Source organism: Anguilla anguilla, chromosome 8 (genome assembly GCF_013347855.1).
Source record: "Anguilla anguilla isolate fAngAng1 chromosome 8, fAngAng1.pri, whole genome shotgun sequence".
Classification (NCBI taxonomy): domain Eukaryota; kingdom Metazoa; phylum Chordata; class Actinopteri; order Anguilliformes; family Anguillidae; genus Anguilla; species Anguilla anguilla.
Genome location: NC_049208.1, coordinates 34,366,080 through 34,387,172, shown reverse-complemented (window position 1 = coordinate 34,387,172; position 21,093 = coordinate 34,366,080). Strand labels below are relative to the sequence as shown.

The 21,093-nt window shown below is 41.1% G+C and overlaps 1 protein-coding gene across 1 annotated transcript; it reads right to left on the bottom strand.

The window, feature by feature from the left end:
- Positions 1-850: 850 nt before the first annotated feature.
- Positions 851-21,058, bottom strand: LOC118234141 (solute carrier family 2, facilitated glucose transporter member 1-like). The gene is made up of 11 exons (XM_035430517.1): positions 20,343-21,058; positions 19,559-19,688; positions 16,762-16,863; positions 12,970-13,130; positions 12,001-12,241; positions 11,457-11,619; positions 8,069-8,256; positions 6,332-6,436; positions 5,851-5,949; positions 4,945-5,148; positions 851-4,450 (listed from the first exon to the last, which is right to left on the bottom strand). The coding sequence occupies exons 2-11, from the start codon at positions 19,571-19,573 to the stop codon at positions 4,187-4,189; spliced, it is 1,542 nt and encodes a 513-aa protein (XP_035286408.1). The 5' UTR covers positions 19,574-19,688; positions 20,343-21,058; the 3' UTR covers positions 851-4,186.
- Positions 21,059-21,093: the final 35 nt, after the last annotated feature.

Here is a 21,093-nt window from a genome sequence, read left to right as displayed (position 1 = left end):
GGCATCCACGCACATCCTCCGGTTGCCCCTGGCAATAAGTGGCTTTGATCACCTGTTCATTCATGCGTTTGTGTCGGTGGCCATATTGGAGTCAGAGGGAGGCTGTATTTAACTGCATTGATTCTCTCGCAAACAGATTTTAATCTCAATGAGATTTCCTCAATTCAGTAAAGGTTAAAAAATATAAATCCTGCCACACTAGCTTCCTGGAAAACCTGTGTTCCTCAATTCAGTTCACATTAGGCAATATTTCAGTAATTATTGCTTTCCGTAAATTCCAATTTCGTCACCCAGATGATTTCATTTTTCTGTGTATCTGAGCCAATGGGATATTGATCAGGACAAGGTAATAATAAACTCCCTACATGCTGCTTGTTTTTGTTTTTTTGAGTATGTTTAATAGATCGTGCTAACCTGCTGAGTTGTGAGATTTTAAACAGCAATAATTCTGCAGTGAAATAACATATTATGCACCTCCATTTCAAGCGGGCTCGATACTCCTCAGTGATGACTCCAGGCATTCCTCAATTGCCTTATTTCTCACGTTTCCCAATCTTTGAAAAATACTTTTTCCAGCGTTATCTGTATACTGTGTGTTGGTTTTCATACACACTGAGGCATTGTGGTCAATACGTACATATTCAAAGATAGAGACTTTTAAAATAATGACAAAGCACAAACATAGATCAATACAGATATAGCGCACTGAGTAAATGTAATAACAAATGTGCACTAAATACCAAGGCATAACAGATAAATTATGCAAAATAATATTAAGCCATATGAAAGTGTCACCATGGAAATGAACTGGTCCTTATAGGAGAGGTAAGAAAAATGCTGTACACACTGCTGCCATAAAAAGGAATGTATTTAGCATTTTAACACTTACAGACACAAACATACTAAAAGCAAAGTTTGCACATCCTCCATTGTCATTTCACATCAACTCCTCATTTACCAATACAAATGTTCATGTATGACAATACCAATAAATAATTTGCACACCTATACACATAAGTGATTGCAAAGTATAGTTATGTGATATCGATGCACATACAGTATATGCCATATATACGAAATACAAATATTGCACCAGTGTCAATACATCTTTTCTGTTCCATAGTATTACAATGGCCAAGCAAACGAGATTCCACAGTCACTGAAAAAAGTACAGGCACGTTTTTTTCAGCATTAATTACGTTACATTTCCATTGCAGACATGTTCCAGCTACAACATATAAGACGACAAAGTAACATTCAACTTGAGTTTTCAAAAGCCATTTGGAGTTAAAATTGCACTAAAAGCCATAAATAGTCATCCCGTTCCCAACAGACCCTGTTCAATCCAGACAGAATTAGCACTGAAAGAAATACTGATTCTACTTCAGTTTAGCAACAAATAAAATTAATCACAGAATCGCCTCATTTTGGCTCAATTACATCAGTGAAAAAAGCACTCAGATTCACCGCAGGAAAGATCTAATATATTACTCTAATCCTTTTGTTTTTACCATTACAGACTTATAATGTCAAAGGAACTACAGTAAATTCAATACTTAAGGCTATGAGCACTTAAAGTTATGTAGACTAAGGTAAATAAATATGATCTCACAGTAAACTATTTATCATTGTTTGCTATTTATTCAATATATGAAATAACTAAAGATGCTCTTGGGCTTGGCCTGGCTATCTGAAAGATTTCTGTCCTAATTAATGCTGGCATTGATGGCAAAGGAAGATTAAATAGTGTTGCCAAAGCATTCTGAATTAAACACCAGATTTCTATGGATTAATTTGAATATTGTACTCTAAAATGCAGCATCTCCCTTCCTTCATCTTCATGTTCATTCAAAACTTAGTGAGTGACATTATAAGCCTGAGCATCATCAAAGTTCTCTTACAGCTCTACTCCAAGTCAAGCTAAGCTTCTTGCAACTTGTGAGGGAAATACCATCTAGAATTTGCCCCAGACATACGTATTATACTCTGTACGGCATTAACTCATGCACTTCAAAAGTGGTCTAAAAATATATTTTTTGTTATTTAGAATACAAATTCATCTGTCTATTTAAAATAGCGGTCGTGTTTTCAACAGGAACCCTGGAGATTTCAAAACCTCTGAAGATGTGTTGAGTGGGAGAGCGAGCTCAGGGCATCGGTGCAAGAGCACGAGCCAATGGCACACCCTTACCCACTGCGATCTAAAAGAAAACACTGAACCCAGATCAGACCCCGGTTATGCACTCTCAATCCTTACATCCATCCATTTCAATCAGTTCACTCAGTGTTCTCCTCCTTTTCCAGACACGCGGACCTTAATGAGAGAGATTATAGTCCTGGCTCAGGTAACCATTCTGAGACCTACCGGTAAAAGTTTATAAGCATGCAGGGACAATATAAAGCAAAAACTCAAAAACTGCCCTCAGTAGTGGATTCACTTTTCTTCTTAGGAGAGACACAAAAAACTGTTAAACATGACTGAAAAGCCACTAAGAAGAAACAACCTCATATCTAATGCGTATAATGGCCATTCTATGTTAGACACAGCACAAATGATCAACCCCTCAACATGTTTTCTTTTCCAGTGTTTCCTTTCGCAATCTGTAGACCTCTGGTGGCACACACTACCACACGGTACAGGCCTCCTTCAGTTTTGGACAGACATCCTTCCAGTGTTATTACATACCCAGCTGTGCTAAAGGCTTGCTCAGAAGCGCACAGTGCGAGAGCTCTGTTATGTTTTATGCCTTAACAAAAACTACCTTACTGATTTTCATTAGGTCTTTAGCTTTATGTGGTGAGCCAAGCTGACTAGTAGCAGCTGCTATTGCACCTTTGAAAAGAAAGTAACTGTACTGTAATGGTCGGCTTTACAGCAAACACACCTGCAAACATCTGCATTAATATCCAAAGAACTGGATGAGCTTACATAAAATGGGTCACAGTTTTACAATGTTTCCCAGAGGGCTTGCAATGGAAAAAAATCTGGAAATTTTCATTTCCAGGGAAGCTAGGCGTTAACATTACCATTTTGAAGACCAGCCTAAAATAGGCATATATATATAAAAGACATCTGACGTGGGGTGCATTCAATACACGGAACAGTTACGCAAAGCATTCTAAATAAGACATGGCGCCAAATTGAACAGTCAGCTGCGAAATCACTCCAGGCAGAGACCGCACTGGTCCTGTTAGAGTACTGCCTCAAGAAATAAAAACAACCCGTTGATACTGAGTAATATGAACTTCCTAAGCACTAATATAGCCACAATTTCATTTGAAATATAATACAAATATACATGTAGGCTATATATAAAAATAGCAAATGTGCTTGGTATGTCCTTTTACGATCCCTTACTGCAGTGAACTAGGCAGCACGAGAGCTACTATAGTAACGTGTGAGTTTAAGCCAACACTAGGATGATCGTGACACAGATCCAATCACATAGGCTATTTTGACATCTGCTAAAGAGCTCTACCTTTAGGGTTATAGCTGCACAGTGCAAACTAGTTTCAAGTGAACTGACCTTTTTTTAGGTGCAAATACTTTCACAATGTTTGGAACCCCGGTGGATATTGAATGCACCCCCTGCTCTATCGGCACGGCAACAGCAAAGGGCAGGGACCAGAAAATGTGAAACCCCAGGGGAAATGGGGTGGCCGAGCTGGTGGAACGGAGGGAGGTAACAGCCAAAAACCAAATATAGCCCGAGGCCACGTTTTTTTATGATCGTACCCCTACCCAAAAAGAATCATATAACCAATTAAAGCGAGGTACGTGCTCGTCATGATCTCGGTGTGATCCTGTGGACCTTGTTGTCATGACCACTACAAAGTCAATTGTTTGGCTGCTGGATCAGCGCTCTAATGAGGTATCTTCTGCGTTACTCTAGGTACATTTTGAGACATTTTGGTACGTTTTGCTCCATTAAATAATTATTTCCCTTGGGTGACTTTTGAATGCTAATAATTCTATAAAACCCTGAATTCCAATATCTTCATCCTCCATATGAACAAGTACATGTACATGTACATATACATATATATGGCATGTTCAAATGCTGAACTATTTCCCATGTTTAGCCCTCAGTAGATTCGCTCAGGCCTACAGTATGCATAAACTTGACCTGTGTCTTAGACCCTGCCCTTTGATGTAACAGCCTCTGCAGCACCCTGCAAGCGCTCCCTAAGCTTTGGAACTGGATTCAGCGGAGGTGCCCTCCTCCTGGACCCCCACCAGGGGCACTTTCTCCTTGCTGGGTGAGGCGGGCAGCGTAACGGCGCCCTCTGCAGTCGGGGCCGGGGCTGAGGTGGAATCAGCGCCGCCGAAACCACGGGCGATTTCGTCGAAGGTCCGCCCTTTGGTCTCCGGGACACAGAAGAAGGTGAAGATGAAGAATATAATGAGGAAGACCAAGAAGATGATGAAGACATAGGCACCGCACCACTCCTGGGAAATGAGAGGGGGGAATGAGAGAGAGGGAGCGAGGGAGAGAAAGGAGATTGCTTATTAAAAAGTTAATAATTTGCGCTGTTTGGACTTTGATAACAGTTTTCAGCTGCTTGTCCCAGACCTACCTCTCTGATGTTCAGAAAGTAGTAAACAAACAGGATAAGAGCTCATTAATGAAGTTCATTAATTCACTTTTTAGGCATTTCTTAGAAAGGCCAGAATGCTGTTGGATCCTATTGTTTAGCCCAAGAAATTGTCAATAAATCACACTGATCAAATCAAATGAAAATGTATTTATATAGCGCATTTCACGAACAATTGTCACAATATGCTTCACAGACAACCCTGGCCTAAACCCCCCACAGGAGCAGGCCGTTGGTTTCCTTGAAGACCAAAGAGGCCCATTGGAAACACAAATCAGACAGGACATTAATGCTAAAACGGCCAATCTACAGCCAGTCCTCCACGCTCCGACGAGAATGCGCACTCACCACCAGTTTTGGGAAGCTGAGGCCCACGAGGAAGTTGGCGGTCCAGTTAGAGCAGCCGGCCACGGCCATGGCGGCCGGGCGGGGCCCCTGGGAGAAGAGCTCGGCCACGATGAACCAGGGGATGGGGCCAGGGCCCATCTCAAACATGGCCACAAACGCAAACACGGCCACGATGCTCAGGTAGCTCAGGGACGGGTTTTCCTTCTGCACACCAAATTGAGAACGAGAGAAGAGAACATCATCAGCAACCCATATCCATGTGTAGCCCATGCCTCAGATACACAACGACAAGATTAGTATTCAACAAACACAAGCCTATTTTGGACGTTTGATGTTCAGTCAAAATTCACACACACACACACACTGTTAAGGCACACAGAAATGTTGTACGTTGTCGTGTAAGTTTTAGTGTATGTTCTCGATAGACCTTGGAGTTTTTTGTCCGATGACGGATGTTTCAGACACTCTGATGACTTTCCAGCTTTACACAGGCAGGTTTAGGGCTTCAGCGGTGGTTGTCCGATGCAAAAACACACTTCAAGTAACTCCAAAGCATCTGGTTCATTATATGTAACATGCAACGCTCCTTCAGTCCACAATTTTCAGTGAGTGTGTATCTGCATGTATTGGCGAGACTGCCCCCTCCATTTCTAATCCTGTATTTGCTCCGGTTTATGAAGTCCTCATTTTCCATTTAAATAAAATCAATGCACTTTCATGCGCTTCAGTGTGGATAAGAGCATCTGCTACATGCCTAACTGTAAGGGAAGTTCAGGGAAATCTATGCGTAGCCAACTCAATGAACGCCTGTCAGGCCCACTGATTGATTGGTCTGATGCGAAATGAATATTCATGAGATCAATGACCGTGAGAGGGAAATGACGTGGGATGACAAGCGGAACCCACCAATAGCAGGGCGACAGTCAAGAGGAGAGCGCTGACGGCCATTCCACCCAAACCGATGAGGTGCAGGGTCCTCCGCCCAGCCCTCTCCACGAGAAAGAGCTGATGGAGAGAGATAGAGAGAGAACGAGAGGGCGGGGGGAGAGAGCGCGAGAGAGAGAGAGAGCGGGCCGGAGAGAGAGAGAGAGAGAGAGAGAGAGAGAGAAAGAGAGAGAGAGAGAGCGAGAATTATGTTCTAAAAACTAAAAGACATGCACTGATAAGACTCGCATTAGGACTGTATTTTACGCCACCTGCCCCAGAATTCCTGCAAAGTACTAGATAAATATAACAACAATGTTGACGTTCTGTACTTTTGACATTTAATTGCACTCCTATGGTTCATCTTGACATAGGAGGACTGGCTATATAAAAGCAGTTGATTAACATGCGTATAGTACCAGGTAACAATTAGGGTTGAGTAAACACATGGATAAGTACTTACAGAAACCACAGTAAATACAGTGTTGACTATTCCAGCTCCAATCGTCGCATAGATGGGTTTGGTCACACCAGCAGATTGAAAAATACCTGTCGAGTAATAGAAAACCTGAAAGATGCAGACAGAAATGGATTGAGAGTATGAGAATGGGAGAGATATAAACTGAGTTTACATCCAACAGATCCAAAGATTCAGAAAACATGCTACACCACAAACCAGTAAAAATACGTGTGACAGTACACCATTTTGTCAGGAGATGTTTCTCTTTTTTTTCCCTGTTCATGTGTGGCTGCTTCCTGAGAAACCACCAGGTGGCATTAGGGTGACCAGTCCAATAAATGCATGTGAGATGTACTACTGCAGCTTAAGAGATTCAAAATCTAAGCCCTGCAATTTCTATGAATATGAATCTCCATTTAGAAATGACCTATTAGAGGCACACATACCACAGACACATCGCTGTCCCCATCTGTATTCATCCGGTTCAACCAACAAAATAGCCTATATCAAGAGGGGGTTGGTTTTTTTCACTGAGAAATGCATTACATCTTAGAATTATCTTTAAAATATCATTTGTCAACGTCAGGAAGAAATGTGCAATATCTGTGCATTTACAGATAGGGTATTTGGGTTCAGATATGCCGCTACTATAGACCTACTACCAATTACCAATACTGCAAATATATGTTTGAAAGATTGTGAGAAAAAAATTATAAGGATAACTTTAGTTTATTAGTGAGTAAAAAATATGGATGCCATTGATTTTCATTAAAAATACATATCGAATATGAAACTCGGAAAGACAGTGACGATGCAAATCCCCACTCTCACACAGCACCCCTGGCATTTTTAGTGCTAATAGCTTCCCCTTGTGGAGAATTTTCGGCTTGCTAAATGTGAGTGAGTGAGTGAGTGAGTGTGAGTTAGAAGTCAGGTCCATAAAGCGCTTCGCATCTAAAAAGGAGACACTTACAAACGCTACAAGTAACCTCGGATGCTTTTACCACAAAATCCATGAAACGTGGTTAGAACAGGTAATATAAGTACATATACAGCTAATACTATACTGTATGTATATACTTATATTATGATATTTAATCATAACCCACTGTATAAGTTACATGACTCAAAACATAAAAAACTCTTACTCTTAACAGAAATGACAAACTAGAGCACACAAAATTATGATGGTACACATACAGTTGGGCAGCAACGAATATACAAATTTTACTGAGCGTATGGTACACAGACTCCCTCCACTGGCAAAAAGTGAGTACTGCACCTGTCCTTGGACAGAATGACAGGCCACACTGCGTCGTGCTGCAACACGACCCAGTTTGACTCGATCGATCTGAATAGCCACATCAGTAGGTCATTTATTTACCTCCGAAGAGAATTCTGTGCCATAGTTTACCACTCCTTTTGCCAACCTAGATACTGTACTCCACGTTTAAAATGAAGCCCTGTTATTACATAAAAATCAGAGCAGTCTCATTGCGCCCTGCAGTTGCAGCCTGTTCTTTTCTGTGTCCTACAACAGCCAGTGTGGAACCTTTTCTATGATTTCCTCTATTTCCATCTCATGAGAATCCTACAGTACAACACAGGGGTGGTCAACCTTGGTCCTGGACAGTCTGTAGCTCCTGGACCAGAAGGACCTACAGGAAGACCCTGTAGCGCCACAGGACCATGAATACGGCAATGAACCCCGTTGCACCCTGGTACTTGTAGTCCGCTCACCGCATTGATTCCGGAGAGCTGCTGGGAGAGCTGGAGCATGACGGCGATGAGGAGCGGCTGCCTGTAGGCTGCGGTGCGGAACAGCTCGGGGATGGTCACCTTCTTCTCCATCGCCATCTTCAGACTCTCCTCCTTCATCTCCTGCATGTCCTCACTCACGTCCTCAGTGCCACGCAGCCGCACCAGGGCTGAGGACACGTCAGGACACCGGGAGGGGAGGAGGGCAGGGTCACACAAATAGGGAAGGACAGACAGGAAGAGCCACAACTGTTTAAACCATCCCCAATACAAAGTATAATGGCCAGCATAAATGTAACTATAACACAGTTTACATGAGTCCCAGAGGGATTAGGTGTACTCTATCAGAGTTCTTTTAACACCAAAAATTTTACTGCATACAAATACAAAATCCATTTTGCTATATCCACAGTTCTAGTATATGTAGGTACTAGTATGTACAAATGAAGGTCCTTTAGACTGAAATTTGGCCAAATGTTAGCACAAAAACTGGGAAACTTCTTATTTTATTCTTTGCAAGCTCTATCCAATAACGCATACAATCACAAAATAATTAATCATGAAGTCATTATACAATAATATTACAAAAAACTTATCAACAATATCTCTGCTGCTGCTAGCAGCACAATTCTTACGCAAATTGTTTTGATTAACAAATGCATATTCATGCATAATGCATGAATTAAATATTCACTAACATACAATCTACCATATAAACTACTTGGAAACAAAGGAAAAGACTTTTGGAACTGAATTCCATTTAGAATTATATTTATAATTGAATGTGTGTTTAATCAGCTAAGGTCATTCATCAGAGTTCCCATCCAAGGGCTAGCCCCTGAAAGCCTAGCAAATTAAATGAGAGCGGGAGGCTTCATTAATTTCCAATAACACTGCCTTAGAAAATATTCTGACACACAGTGAAAAATCTTTGTTGAAAACAGGATGAAAAAAATGAACAGCGAGAACAAAATGTTTGAGACAAACAAGGAAAGACAGGTGCTTGTGAAGAAGCAGGGAATGGTAAACACGAGAGCACTCAGCTGGTTTTGTCATACTAAGATGACCATAATCAACAAGAGCGGCCTTTCAAGGATACAAAGACACACGCCCCGTGTAAACAAGGACTTTTGTCCTTCCATAATAATGAGTTTTTAATCAATTGAATGCCAATAATTTCTAATGGCAAGAATTGTTTAACCATTAAGTTTGTTTAACCACTAAGACACCTGATTCTACTTATCAAGGCGTTGATTGAAGACCATGATTAGTTAATTAGTTGAAATAGGTGTGGCAGTGCTGGGCTAAAACAAAAACCTGTACCCACACCATCCCTTTTCGGATAAGATTGGACACCCCTGCCTAAAATATTCTGTAATATAATTAACAATGATTAATGTACATAACTCCAGTTTAGTTTCTACACTATCCAGCTAGATAAAACCTGAAACATTAAAGTGGCTGCTTGCTTCCATTCATGTCATGTGACTTTCGGAAAAACAGTAGTCCCCCAGGGCTTGATTTTTGGACCTGTCCTCTTTACTATTTATATAAATGACACTGGCTTATCTGTTAATAATTGCAAACTTCTGTAGACTGATGTTTAAGAAAATGTGCCCTCAGTAAACCAATCTACAGTGTGCCTTTACTACCATTCAGAACTCACTATTACACTTAAAATTAGTCTTAAATGCCAAAAGGTATACCCTTTTCCCTAGGGCTCACACTAAAAATATCCCAGACCTCCATGATTTTACAATTGGTAACACACAAATTGAAAGTCTCATCTTACAAATATTTAGGGTTTTATATTGATGACAAGCTGCCTTTGAAACAGCATATAGGCATTCTAAGACTTATGATTTTTGGGGTACTGATTATTTTATTTATTTTTTTTTTTAAATACAAAATCAAATCATGTCTCTCGTTTGAAGAAGAGACTATGGTGACATAATTTATTTGTGTGTGTCATCCAAGGCTCTAAAGCCTTAGATACAGGATACCACAGTGCACTTTGCTTTATTAGCGGTATCAAGTTCCAAGTACACCTTCTACCAAGATCTGCTATTCTGTCAGTAACACTGGAAGACCTCAGCATTGGTACATGCATCTGTCCTTCAGAAAATACCCTCATATTTACCACCACTACTGAACCGAAATGAAATGAGTCATCAAACATGCTTTCATGATTGCTCTACTGACTTGGATAAAACTGCTTTTAGTTTTTCTGCTCTTAGTGCTGGAATCTCCTGGGACCACCAGGACAAATTGAAATATTGAGTGCTTGTTGTCTGTGGGTCATTATCATACTCCAATCGATGGCTGACTTATGGAGGAATTTAGTGGCATTGTAACAACTGCTCAATATTCCATAGCGATTTTTAAATATTATTGCATGATTATAATATATACTCTAGTTTTCACTTTCCCATAGTTTTTAAAAATCTTTTGTTATGCTCTGTGCTCAGGGCTCACCTGTAAAAGACATTACATGGCCAAAGGTATGTGGACACCTGACATCCAAATCTGATATCTCACCTAAAATTACAGGTATTAATATGGAGTTGGTAAAGCCTTTGGTACAACCTCTTCTGGAAAGGCTTTATACTAGATGTTGGGGCATTGCTGCAGGGATTTGCTTCCATTCAGCCAGAAAAGCATTAGTGAGGTCAGGCAATGATTGGGTGATTAGGTGTTGGATGGGACTGAGGTCAGGGCTCTGTGCAGGCCAATCAAGTTCTTCTAAATTTTTCTTGTCAAAACCATTTCTATATGGACCTCGCTGTGTGTCCGAGGGCATAGTCATGCTGAAACAGGAAAAGGCCTTATACAAACTGTTGCCACAATGTTGGAAGCACAGAATAATCTAGAATTTGATTCTATCCTAGAGCATTAACATTTGCCTCAAGTGGAACTATACCAGTGGGTCATATAGTGTATAAATCAAAGTATAAATAAAAGATGAATAAAATGCATTTTAAAACTCTCAAATGGCAAAATGCCAGCTTATGAAAACACCCAGTGAATTACCCAGCAAAGTGCTCTTGATTACCTGGCTCTTTCAGTCTACTTTTACGACTTCTGCGTCTGTCTGGCAAATGCTTCTGTCTACGCATCAGACAAACCGCTGAACAGACCAGATTAAATCACTGTGCAACATCTCAGGACTCAACAAAACTGTGGACCCAGCTGGCAAAGCAAGGCAAAGGAGATGTAAATACTTCTGCAGCTCACAAAGGGAACGTTCTGATGTCATACGTTCTGAAAAATAATGACGGCACAGAGGCTTACGACAGCTTCCTCCAACAGCGGGACGGTTAGCCGCCGCTCGGGTCGCCGCTGCGCGTTCTGCGCTAGCGGGAAGGCTCACCTTTCTGCGCCTCGTCCTCTTTGTTGAGTTTGATGAGGAGGAAGCGGGGGCTCTCGGGGCAGAAGGGCAGCAGCACGCACTGCAGCACGGCCGGGAGGGCGGTCACGGCCAGGAGCACGGGCCACAGGGTGTCGGAGCCCAGCAGGGCCTCCAGGCCGAAGATCTACAACACAGGACAGCGGCTAACGCGGGCTCCGTGGAGACAGAGGAAACAGAGAAGCCCGTTCAAATGATGTCCACCAGACTCATGCTGGGCCAGAAGAGGCACCACAGAATGTTTCACTGTATATGAGTCTAACCATCTCTGCCTCCTTTAAGGAAAACAGAAATGACTACTATCTTTTTTTGGGCTTTATTAGACAGAATAGTGTAGAGAGACAGGAAGAGACATGCGACAAAGGTCGGTGGTTGGACTCGAACCGCTGACGTCGCGGCTCGTAATGAGCATGTGGAAAGTGCTCTATGGGCTACACCACTGGAGGCCCCCACGATTACTACATCTTAATGTGCTTCCACCAGCGGGAGCGGACATGTTCCGCCTTACCTGTGCCACCAGGATGCCGATCACCACCCCGAGCTGGTGCAGGGTTCCGAAGGCCCCCCTGAGGGCAGTGGGGGCCACCTCCCCCACGTACATGGGGGTGAGCCCCGTGCACAGGCCGCAGAACAGGCCGATGACCAGGCGCCCGGCGATCAGCATCTCGAAGGAGTAGCACAAAGCTGAGAAGCCCATCAGCGCAGCACCGATCAAGGCAAGGATGTTGGCGATCAGCATGGATTTACGCCTGGGGGGGGAGTGAGTGAGAGAGACAGAGAGAGAGAGAGAGAGAGAGAGACAGACAGACAGTGACAGAGAGAGAGGGAGAGAGAGAGAGAAGGAGAGAGAGAGGGAGGGAGAGAGAGAGAGGGAGAGATAAAAATATATGGGCATGGATGCTTGGTTCATGGTTCTTCTTCGCTCTTACACTACTTACACTAAATGACTTGGTCCAGTTAACTCAGCTCATGGCATCGTATTTCACTGCTATGCTGATGACACACTTGAACCCCAGGTTTAGGCACAGATCACTGCCTGGCAGGCTGACACGGCTGTAGCCTCAATGTCCACACGCGGCCACCACTCCTATTCCTCCCAGCAGCATTTTACACAAAGTTATAAAGACCTATTAAAAGTTCTATTAATGTTTTTGTATTTAAAATTTTTTTTTAAAAATGAAAAAATATCCCTTCTCTCCCTTTATCTTCACAGGACTTGAAACATCTTGGTGGTGGCACTAACGTGATTGTAACAAGACACCTTTGTCTATCTACATAAAGCGGTGCTTAGTTACCACGTGAAATGTACTTTTGCCAATTGCATTTCATTAAAAGCTAAATTATAATCAATTTATAAATTGCTATAAATAAATTGCTATATTGCTCATTCGTTAATTGTAATTTTAATCACGATTATTGCTGCGTCGCTGCATACCTGAAATTAAGAGCTGCTTCTTCTGTTTACCCCTTTACTCACCTCCCGAAGGTGTCGGCCATGACCCCGACGCTGAAGGAGCCGGCCATGCCGCCGACGCTGAACACGGCCACGGTGAAGCTCCAGATGGTGGTGTCCACGCCGTCGCTAATGGGCTCGTGGTACCTCTCCAGCCACGTGTTGTTGAAGAAGTCCCGGAGTTTCTGACACGCGGCGGGCACACGGGGAGAGAACGCGCGCGCGCGCCCGTAAGTGATTAATCACGCAAAAGCCACACGACACACACATGTCCACACTAAAAAAGAAATAAAAATACAACACATGCTGTGGTTCGCAAAACGTGTTCATCTGGCTCAAGGACAAATAATCTGTCTCAACAGCAAAATGCACAATGGGCCTACCTACACCATGGGCAAGTGACCCGTTTAGTAGACTCTTCCGTAAAGCGGCAATGCAGAGCCAGTTATGAACATTTTTTGCGAACTGATGGAGCTCAATGTTGCACGACCATCTCAGAATAGACTTTTTCTGCTTTTAAAAAGTCATGCAAATCTTATCTAATCAAATTTAACATAATTGAAAGCTTAGTACATCTTTAATGGCATTTATCTAAAGTAAATGTCAGTTCACCATTGTGTGTAGTAACGCAACCAAAGCCATTTTAAAGCAAAATTAATGTTCAATTTTCCTATATATTTTCAATGAATTTCCCGCTGGGAGACGGCAACATGTATATTTGATTGCATTTAACTTTGAGCCTATCCTATTCAGAGAACAAAAACACAGCATGGCCTTTCTGAATTTAACAGAGCAGCCAATTATGTATAATATCAATGTTATATATATATATATATATATACACAGTGGGCTCCAGATTTATTGGCACCCTTGATAAATATGCACAAAAAAATGCTAAACTAAAAAATAATAGTTATTGACATAAGATTTATTTTCCAACATGTGTAAACGAGTGTGCTTGATTAATGATTCATTGGAATCAACCAAAGTCTTAAATTTTTTAAATAAAAAAAATATTTCCCCAAAAAAACAGGTTCCACAATTATTGGCACGCCCGGTTTAGTACTTTGTGAAAACACCCCTGGCAAAGATGACAGCCATGAGTCTTTTCCTATAATTTGTGATAAGGTTAGAGAACACATTTGGAGGAATTTTTGACCATTGCTCCATGTAGAACTTTTCAGAATCATTGACATTATTGGGTTTGCGCTTATGGACCCCCCCTCTTCAGTTCAGACCACAGGTTTTTGATGGAATTTAAGTCTGGAGACTGAGATGGCAATTGGAAAACATGGATGTTGATTTCACTTAAGCATTTCTGTTTAGATTTTGATGTATGCTTGGAGTCATTGTCCTGCTGGACAATCTACCTATAACCAAGTCCTAGCTTCTTAGCAGAGATAACCAAATTTTCTGCCAGAATTTCCTGGTACTTTGTTGAATTCATTGTGCCATTGATCTAAAATAGTCCCCCGGGACCACTGCCAGAAATACATCTCCAAAATATCAATGACCCACCTCCATATTTGACAGTAGGTATGAGGTGCTTCTCCTGTATGCATTCCTCTTTTGCCACCAAACATGTCGATGGTGTGTATGGCCAAAACGTTCAATTTTGATCTCATCTAACAATAGTCAGTCATAATTCCAATGAGGTTTGGCAAGCTCCAGATTCTTGGTTTTGTTTATTGTGCTCAGTGCCACCCTTCCAAAGAGTTAGTTGATATGGAGGTGCCATTTTATGTTCTTTTTTAGACTTGTTGACCACAAGAAACAAACCAATCTCTGCAATTCTTAAACAGTGATCCTGGGGTTATTAATGGCCTCCCTCACCATCTTCCTCACCGTCCGTGGGGACACCATGCACTTGCTTCCTCTTCCTGGCAAATTTGCAACCATTCCACATGTTTTACACCTTTTTATTATTGCCCTTACAGTGCTAAGTAGTATGTTTAACCGTTTATGTCTTTTTTTTGTACCCATTACCAGACTTAAATTACGGTAAATTACCATCGGTCTCTTCTAAATTGACAGTTATTTGGCTTTTGGATGACTAAGGGATTTTGTATGCTTGTTACACATTTTTATTCTCTAGTGAAACTGGAAGTGATGGAATGACACAATATAGTTCCTTTAGACTGAGATGAACTAAATTAAGTAAAATTGTATTGCTAATTTCATTTTGTTTGATTTTACTTCCCATAATTGTTAGGGGTGCCAATAATTATGGCACCTATGGTTTTCAGAAAAAATTAATTACTTCATAAAAAAACATTGAAGCATGAGAGTAAATGTATTGAAATAAAAGTATATAGTTTTCTCATATGTTTGAACATAACATATAGATTACTATCTGTGTCATTTATTATATGCAGCCTTTTTTCTTCATTTTATTAAGGGTGCCAACTGTATATATATATATATATATAGAGTCAGGATTTCGGGAGAATGGACTCAGATGCAGAGTGGGGAAAAAACTCAGGAGGCGTCAAAAGGAAAATTCAAATAAAGACTTTACTTCAAAAACAAACAGGGAACAAACAAAAGGCCATGAGGGGCAAAATCACAAAATTCTTAAGAACAGAAAACATGAGGAACTCAAATCGCCAGGAAAAAAAAAAACAAGAAACAAGAAAACATGCTGGGGAACTCGAAATCCCTTGAAAACGTTGTAAACAAGCTCAGAATCCTTGAAATAAGCAAACTGTCAGGGCAGAACACACACAGGCAACAATACACACAGAAACACAAGGAACTTAACTTAAATAAACCAGACACAGCTGAACTCAATACATAATCAAACAAGAGGGAAGGGATGAACAGAAACAACGATTGAAAAATTGAAAACAATAATGCAATTAACACAGGGGAAACCAATGAGAGAACGAAAAGAAATACAAAACTGAAGTGCATGAAACATGCCATATATATACTAAAGGCCAAATGCCCGTAACATATATATATATATATATATATATATATATATATATATAAAGAGAGCCATCAAGGTACCTACTATATCTTGACTGCCATGCAAATAAACTTACAGGGGATGCAAGGTTGTTGCAGCACTGCGCACTATGGGCCACTAGAAGCAAAGCTAGTTTTAGATATAAATAGTTCATATAGGGCCTGAGAAAACTAAAACCTTTAGCACATGCAAAACCTTTTAGCACACGCAAAACTAATAACACAACCAATGATTGGTGCAAATTAATACAATGACCAATCACTGGTCAGGTTATTGGTTTTGTGTGTGTTAGAAGGTTTTGCACATGCTGAAGGTTTTAGTTTTCTCAGGCCCTATATGAACTATTTATATCTAAAACTAGCTTTGCTTCTTCCAAATTAAAGTCCAGAAATATGTAGTGAGACTGCAGTGAGATCAGACCATTACTGGCTGTCATTATGGCAGCATGAGCCAGCAGACATCAATCCATGTGTTACCATAGATAATAAAATAAATGACACTTTGAAATGACCCTGTAGAGGAAGATTTATTTATTAGCATCTCTCTCTAACACACAGACACACACACACACACACGCACACACGCGTACACATACGCACACACACGCACGCACGCGCGCAGAAACACACACATCCACACACAAGCACGCACGCACACACACATACACACACACACACATACATACACACACACACACGCACGCACACACACAAGCACACACACACGCATGCACACACACACATACACACACACACACATGCACACACACACATACATACACACCCACAAACACGCACGCAAACACACACACACACACATGCACACACACACACACGTACACACACCTGTTCAGGAGCATTGATGACCCCAGTATTGTAGCCAAACTGCAAGGAGCCGATGACTACCGTGGACACGGAGAAAAGGAGGTAACAGGTGACCTGTTTTTTCTGGGAGAGGGAAATAAAAAAGGGGTGGTGAATATACCATTAACACACTGACGCTAGGAAGCACTCACTGCATACCCAGAATGAGAGTCATCTTGCAATGCAGCTCAGAGACCGTGCCGAGGGCGGAGCTGTCCAGTGCTGAAATACGCAGACGGCAGTCCTCAGTGAACTCCAGCAGCTGCAGCACGTACTCCACGCACAGACGGCTGGGTAAAAGCCAACGCCCAGCAATGTCTCGAGAAATCCCCCAAAGACACAATAACTGCTCGAAAGATGCTGTACACCTACAGTGGCCACAGTGCTTCTGTAACCCCTGCATGGTGTCTGTCGCTGCACTGCCTGTGCCCTTCTTTCACGTATCCTGTTCCCTTTTAGATTACATTACAGTGACCTTGCAGACACTCTGTTCCACAGCAACTTACAAAAGTGTGGAACGTCACTTCTAGTCTGAGGAATACGAAAGGGCAGTATCACCAAGCAGTAACAAGGCAATGCGCATACATAAACACTGATTAGAATAATCATAATCGATAAGTGAAAGGTTAACCAAACAACCCAACAATTAGTATTGTAAAGAAAAACAAATATCACTACACACCCATCTTTAAACAGCAATATCGAAAAACACCCCAAACAGAAATACATTAAAAAAGAAATAAGATAGTTAAACAGAGTCAGGGGAGACATTTTGCAGTCTGAAGAGGTGGGTCTTTGGTTTGTGCAGGAATATGGGGCGGGATTCTGTTGCTGACCTTAGTGGGAACCTCATTTCACCGAGGGGGGGAGGGGGGGGCACACGCTACAGACAGGAGACGTGACCTGGGAGTGCAGGCACGCTGGGGGAAGCAGTCAGTTTGTAAACAATCTGTACGCATGTTGCGTAGTGTTTTAATTTTATGCTGTGACTATTGGCGATAAAGACATTCTTGGAATAAATAAAGCACTACTACTGCTACTGGAATACAGTTGGACGATGGCTTAATAGCACTGCTACACACCACTTACAAATTTCCAATTGCTAAAAGACCATGTAAACACAAACACTCTTCTCATGAACTTTTAATACCATTCAACTATATTTCCTGCATAAAAAATTAATCTTAATGCATTTGTAAGGTCATGTTATGGATGGATAATTTTGATTGATCAGAATTGATCCACATTAAGCCTGGATGCCTCCCTGTTTTTCATCATCCCCCTTTTCTCTCATTTTTGTGCAATATACCAATTACTATACAAGGTTTTCCCACATCTCCATTAAGGAACATGTAAACAAAAAAGGGTTTTAATTTTGCAAAGTGTTTCTAGCGCAGAGCCCATTTCTGTGGACAACTGACAGGTAAAAAAAAATCTAAATATACAAACACAAAAAAAGATAAGTTGGTTTGCAAAGCACTCATTTATTGAGTTTATTGGGAAGGTAAAATAGTTAAATACTCAAACGGCATGATGTTTGTTCTATCGCTGTGTCACCCAATCGGTTGTATTTTTTAGCATTACTGCTTTGTACAATTTGCTGACAGCAACAAACTGCTGAAAACTTAACTGCGTCATAAAAGCTACTTCAAAACCCACCCACCAGACCCAAAGTCATAAAAGTACAATCGTTTTTTTACATGCCCTGGTGATGGAGCACTGGCTTGATTATTGCCGGACAGCACACACGCACTTCCTCCCTTGATGACAACACCCCTAGATTCAACAATTAATTTTTTTTTTGTTTCAAAAATATTCTTCCTACCAAAGAAATTTCCCATTTTAAATGTTAAGAGTCTGTCGTTTTAATGTTTGCTCATTTTTTATTTTAGTTTTAAAGACTTCTGTACACTTAAACTTTGCACAAACAAATCATTAAGTGCACTTCAGTTTTGCAGAGCTGCACAGGTCTCAACTAGTTTATTGTGTGCATGCACAGTTAAATGCAAAAGTATTGGGACAGTGACACAATTTTGTCATTTTGCCTCTGTACTCCAGGACATTGGATATTAAATAAAACAATGATCAAAAAGCGCTGTCATACCTCCACACATCACCCAATATGGATAATATGACAGTGACTTGGTTGGAATGAAGACGCTGTTTTAAAGTAATACAGTAAACAAGATTGTCAACATCAGTGAAATAGCCAGTCAGGCACATAGGCAGCAATCATCAGCCTGCTGTACAACTACAGACTGGCTACCAAACTATCAAACAAACTCAAAAGAGGCTAGTTTGACTAAGATGTAGAACCACCTATTGAAGAAAAGTGTGTGGCTATCAAATCCTGGTTGCACAATCATGAGCTCACTCAACCAACACTCAGCCACTTCTTCAGTTAATGAGGTGTTTTGTTAACAATTACTTCTACGTTCTTATTGGTGCACAACACTGCCTACTTATTCTCCTGCAGAGCAGAGCCCAAAGCTATTTTGATTGTTTCATTCATACGTTAAACGAAGGCATGAGCAATACATTTCATTCCTAATAAATGTATGTACTCATGAAAGGCTATTACAATTAATCCAGCAGCATCAGTCTTTTCATTCATATTGTCACCCTGCATGTAGTCAAAAGTGGCACAGGCTTTTCCGGCAGAAGCATAGACAAAATGGCCACAACAAGGTAATGTACTCAGCTACACAAAGCATCGCTAAATTATCAGCTCACTCTGCTCAAATGGTCCAAAGGAACGTGTAAAAACAATGACACTCACCTTCTCCCCTTCCATCTTCTCTGAATGGGAAATGGCGGGTCCTGAGCTAGATGTTTTAGGCCTTTCGATTCCAATCACGATTCAGAGACACTCGCTTCTGTGCATGCCTCGGGAATCCCACAGGTTAAAGCTGGAAAATAAGTGTAGTAGCTCTACCTCCGAACTTGTATATAACTCCATATTCAAGCTTACGAACTAGTAAATAGTAAATCGAATATACTGAAGTTGACATGATATTTGGGCATAACAGAATCTCTATAGCTTGTCTCAGTGTCTTTCTCTGATAATTTTAAAACACATAATATTGGAGAACAAACCTTCTAGCAGAAGTAGAACCCAGAGATTACGTAAATGAATAGAATCGACACCTGTAATAACACCTTTTTCATGATAACATTTAATTATTCTGCAGGATTAGCCAGTGCCTGCAAAATGCACAACATGACTTCAGTGCAGCAGCAATAATGAAAATACACCTCGTCTACTTGGTGTCGGACATTAGTAATTCCGTTCCTGCTGATGTCAGAGAACAAACCAAATCTTGGAGAAAAATAATCCCGAAATAATCAGCATTACATTTTGTATTATACTGTGTATTGGCTTTAACCCCGTATAAAACTATGGCGTTTGCCTGCAATTAATGTCAGGAAAATATATATTATTCTGTGCAATCCCTAAACCACACATCATGCCATATTCAGGCACTGAATTTAATATGGGCATATCACCGCGCACAATTATATTCAAATAAATGATTACGCTATGTTAAAATTACTTAACCTACCGTAATTCACAAGGTGCGACGAAACGATATTCCTAATGGACACACCGCACATCAGAAGTCTCAATCGCTTTCACTTCCTTCGACGTTATTCTGTAGATTATGCTGTAAATTGCATTTGCAATAGCCTAGATACTCGGATATTTGTCCAGTTTCGGGAACGAGATACAGCTAATTGCGCGTGACCGCCCTTTTTCCCCTTATTGATCTCGTGACTGTATCGCAGTTCCTGACAAAACTGTCACGACCAGATGTGCAGCAAATCCGAGGCCCTATTTTACAAATTCGTGCGTGATTGGTTTGTGAGGATGAACCGCGGAATGTACCAAGCTCATATACCCGTCGTGCCCCGCGCCCGCGACCTTGAGAAGAACAGTTTATGGATGCTGCTGCAATTTTGCTGAATATCTCAGACTTGTACTACCACGGTAAAAACGGCTGGTTTCACAAATAGCGCTTCTTACTTTGTAGAAATAATAAAATAAGATCCCCTACAAAACATGTTCATTTCTTTCCATTCCAGTTTTAGTTATATTTTCCCACTTATCTCAGGTAGGCTACAGTAAATGGTCATGGATCAAATACTTGCTGAGATAGGTAGCCTACAGTGAGTAGAAGTGTCTTATCAAGATATGTGTGTTAGAAAATTGTGATGGGAAGTAATTTGGCAAAACCATTCATTTAAAAAGATGAGCTAGCTAACTACATTAGTTTGCCATCTTTAAATGAAAACATGTACGCGCACTCGCGCGCA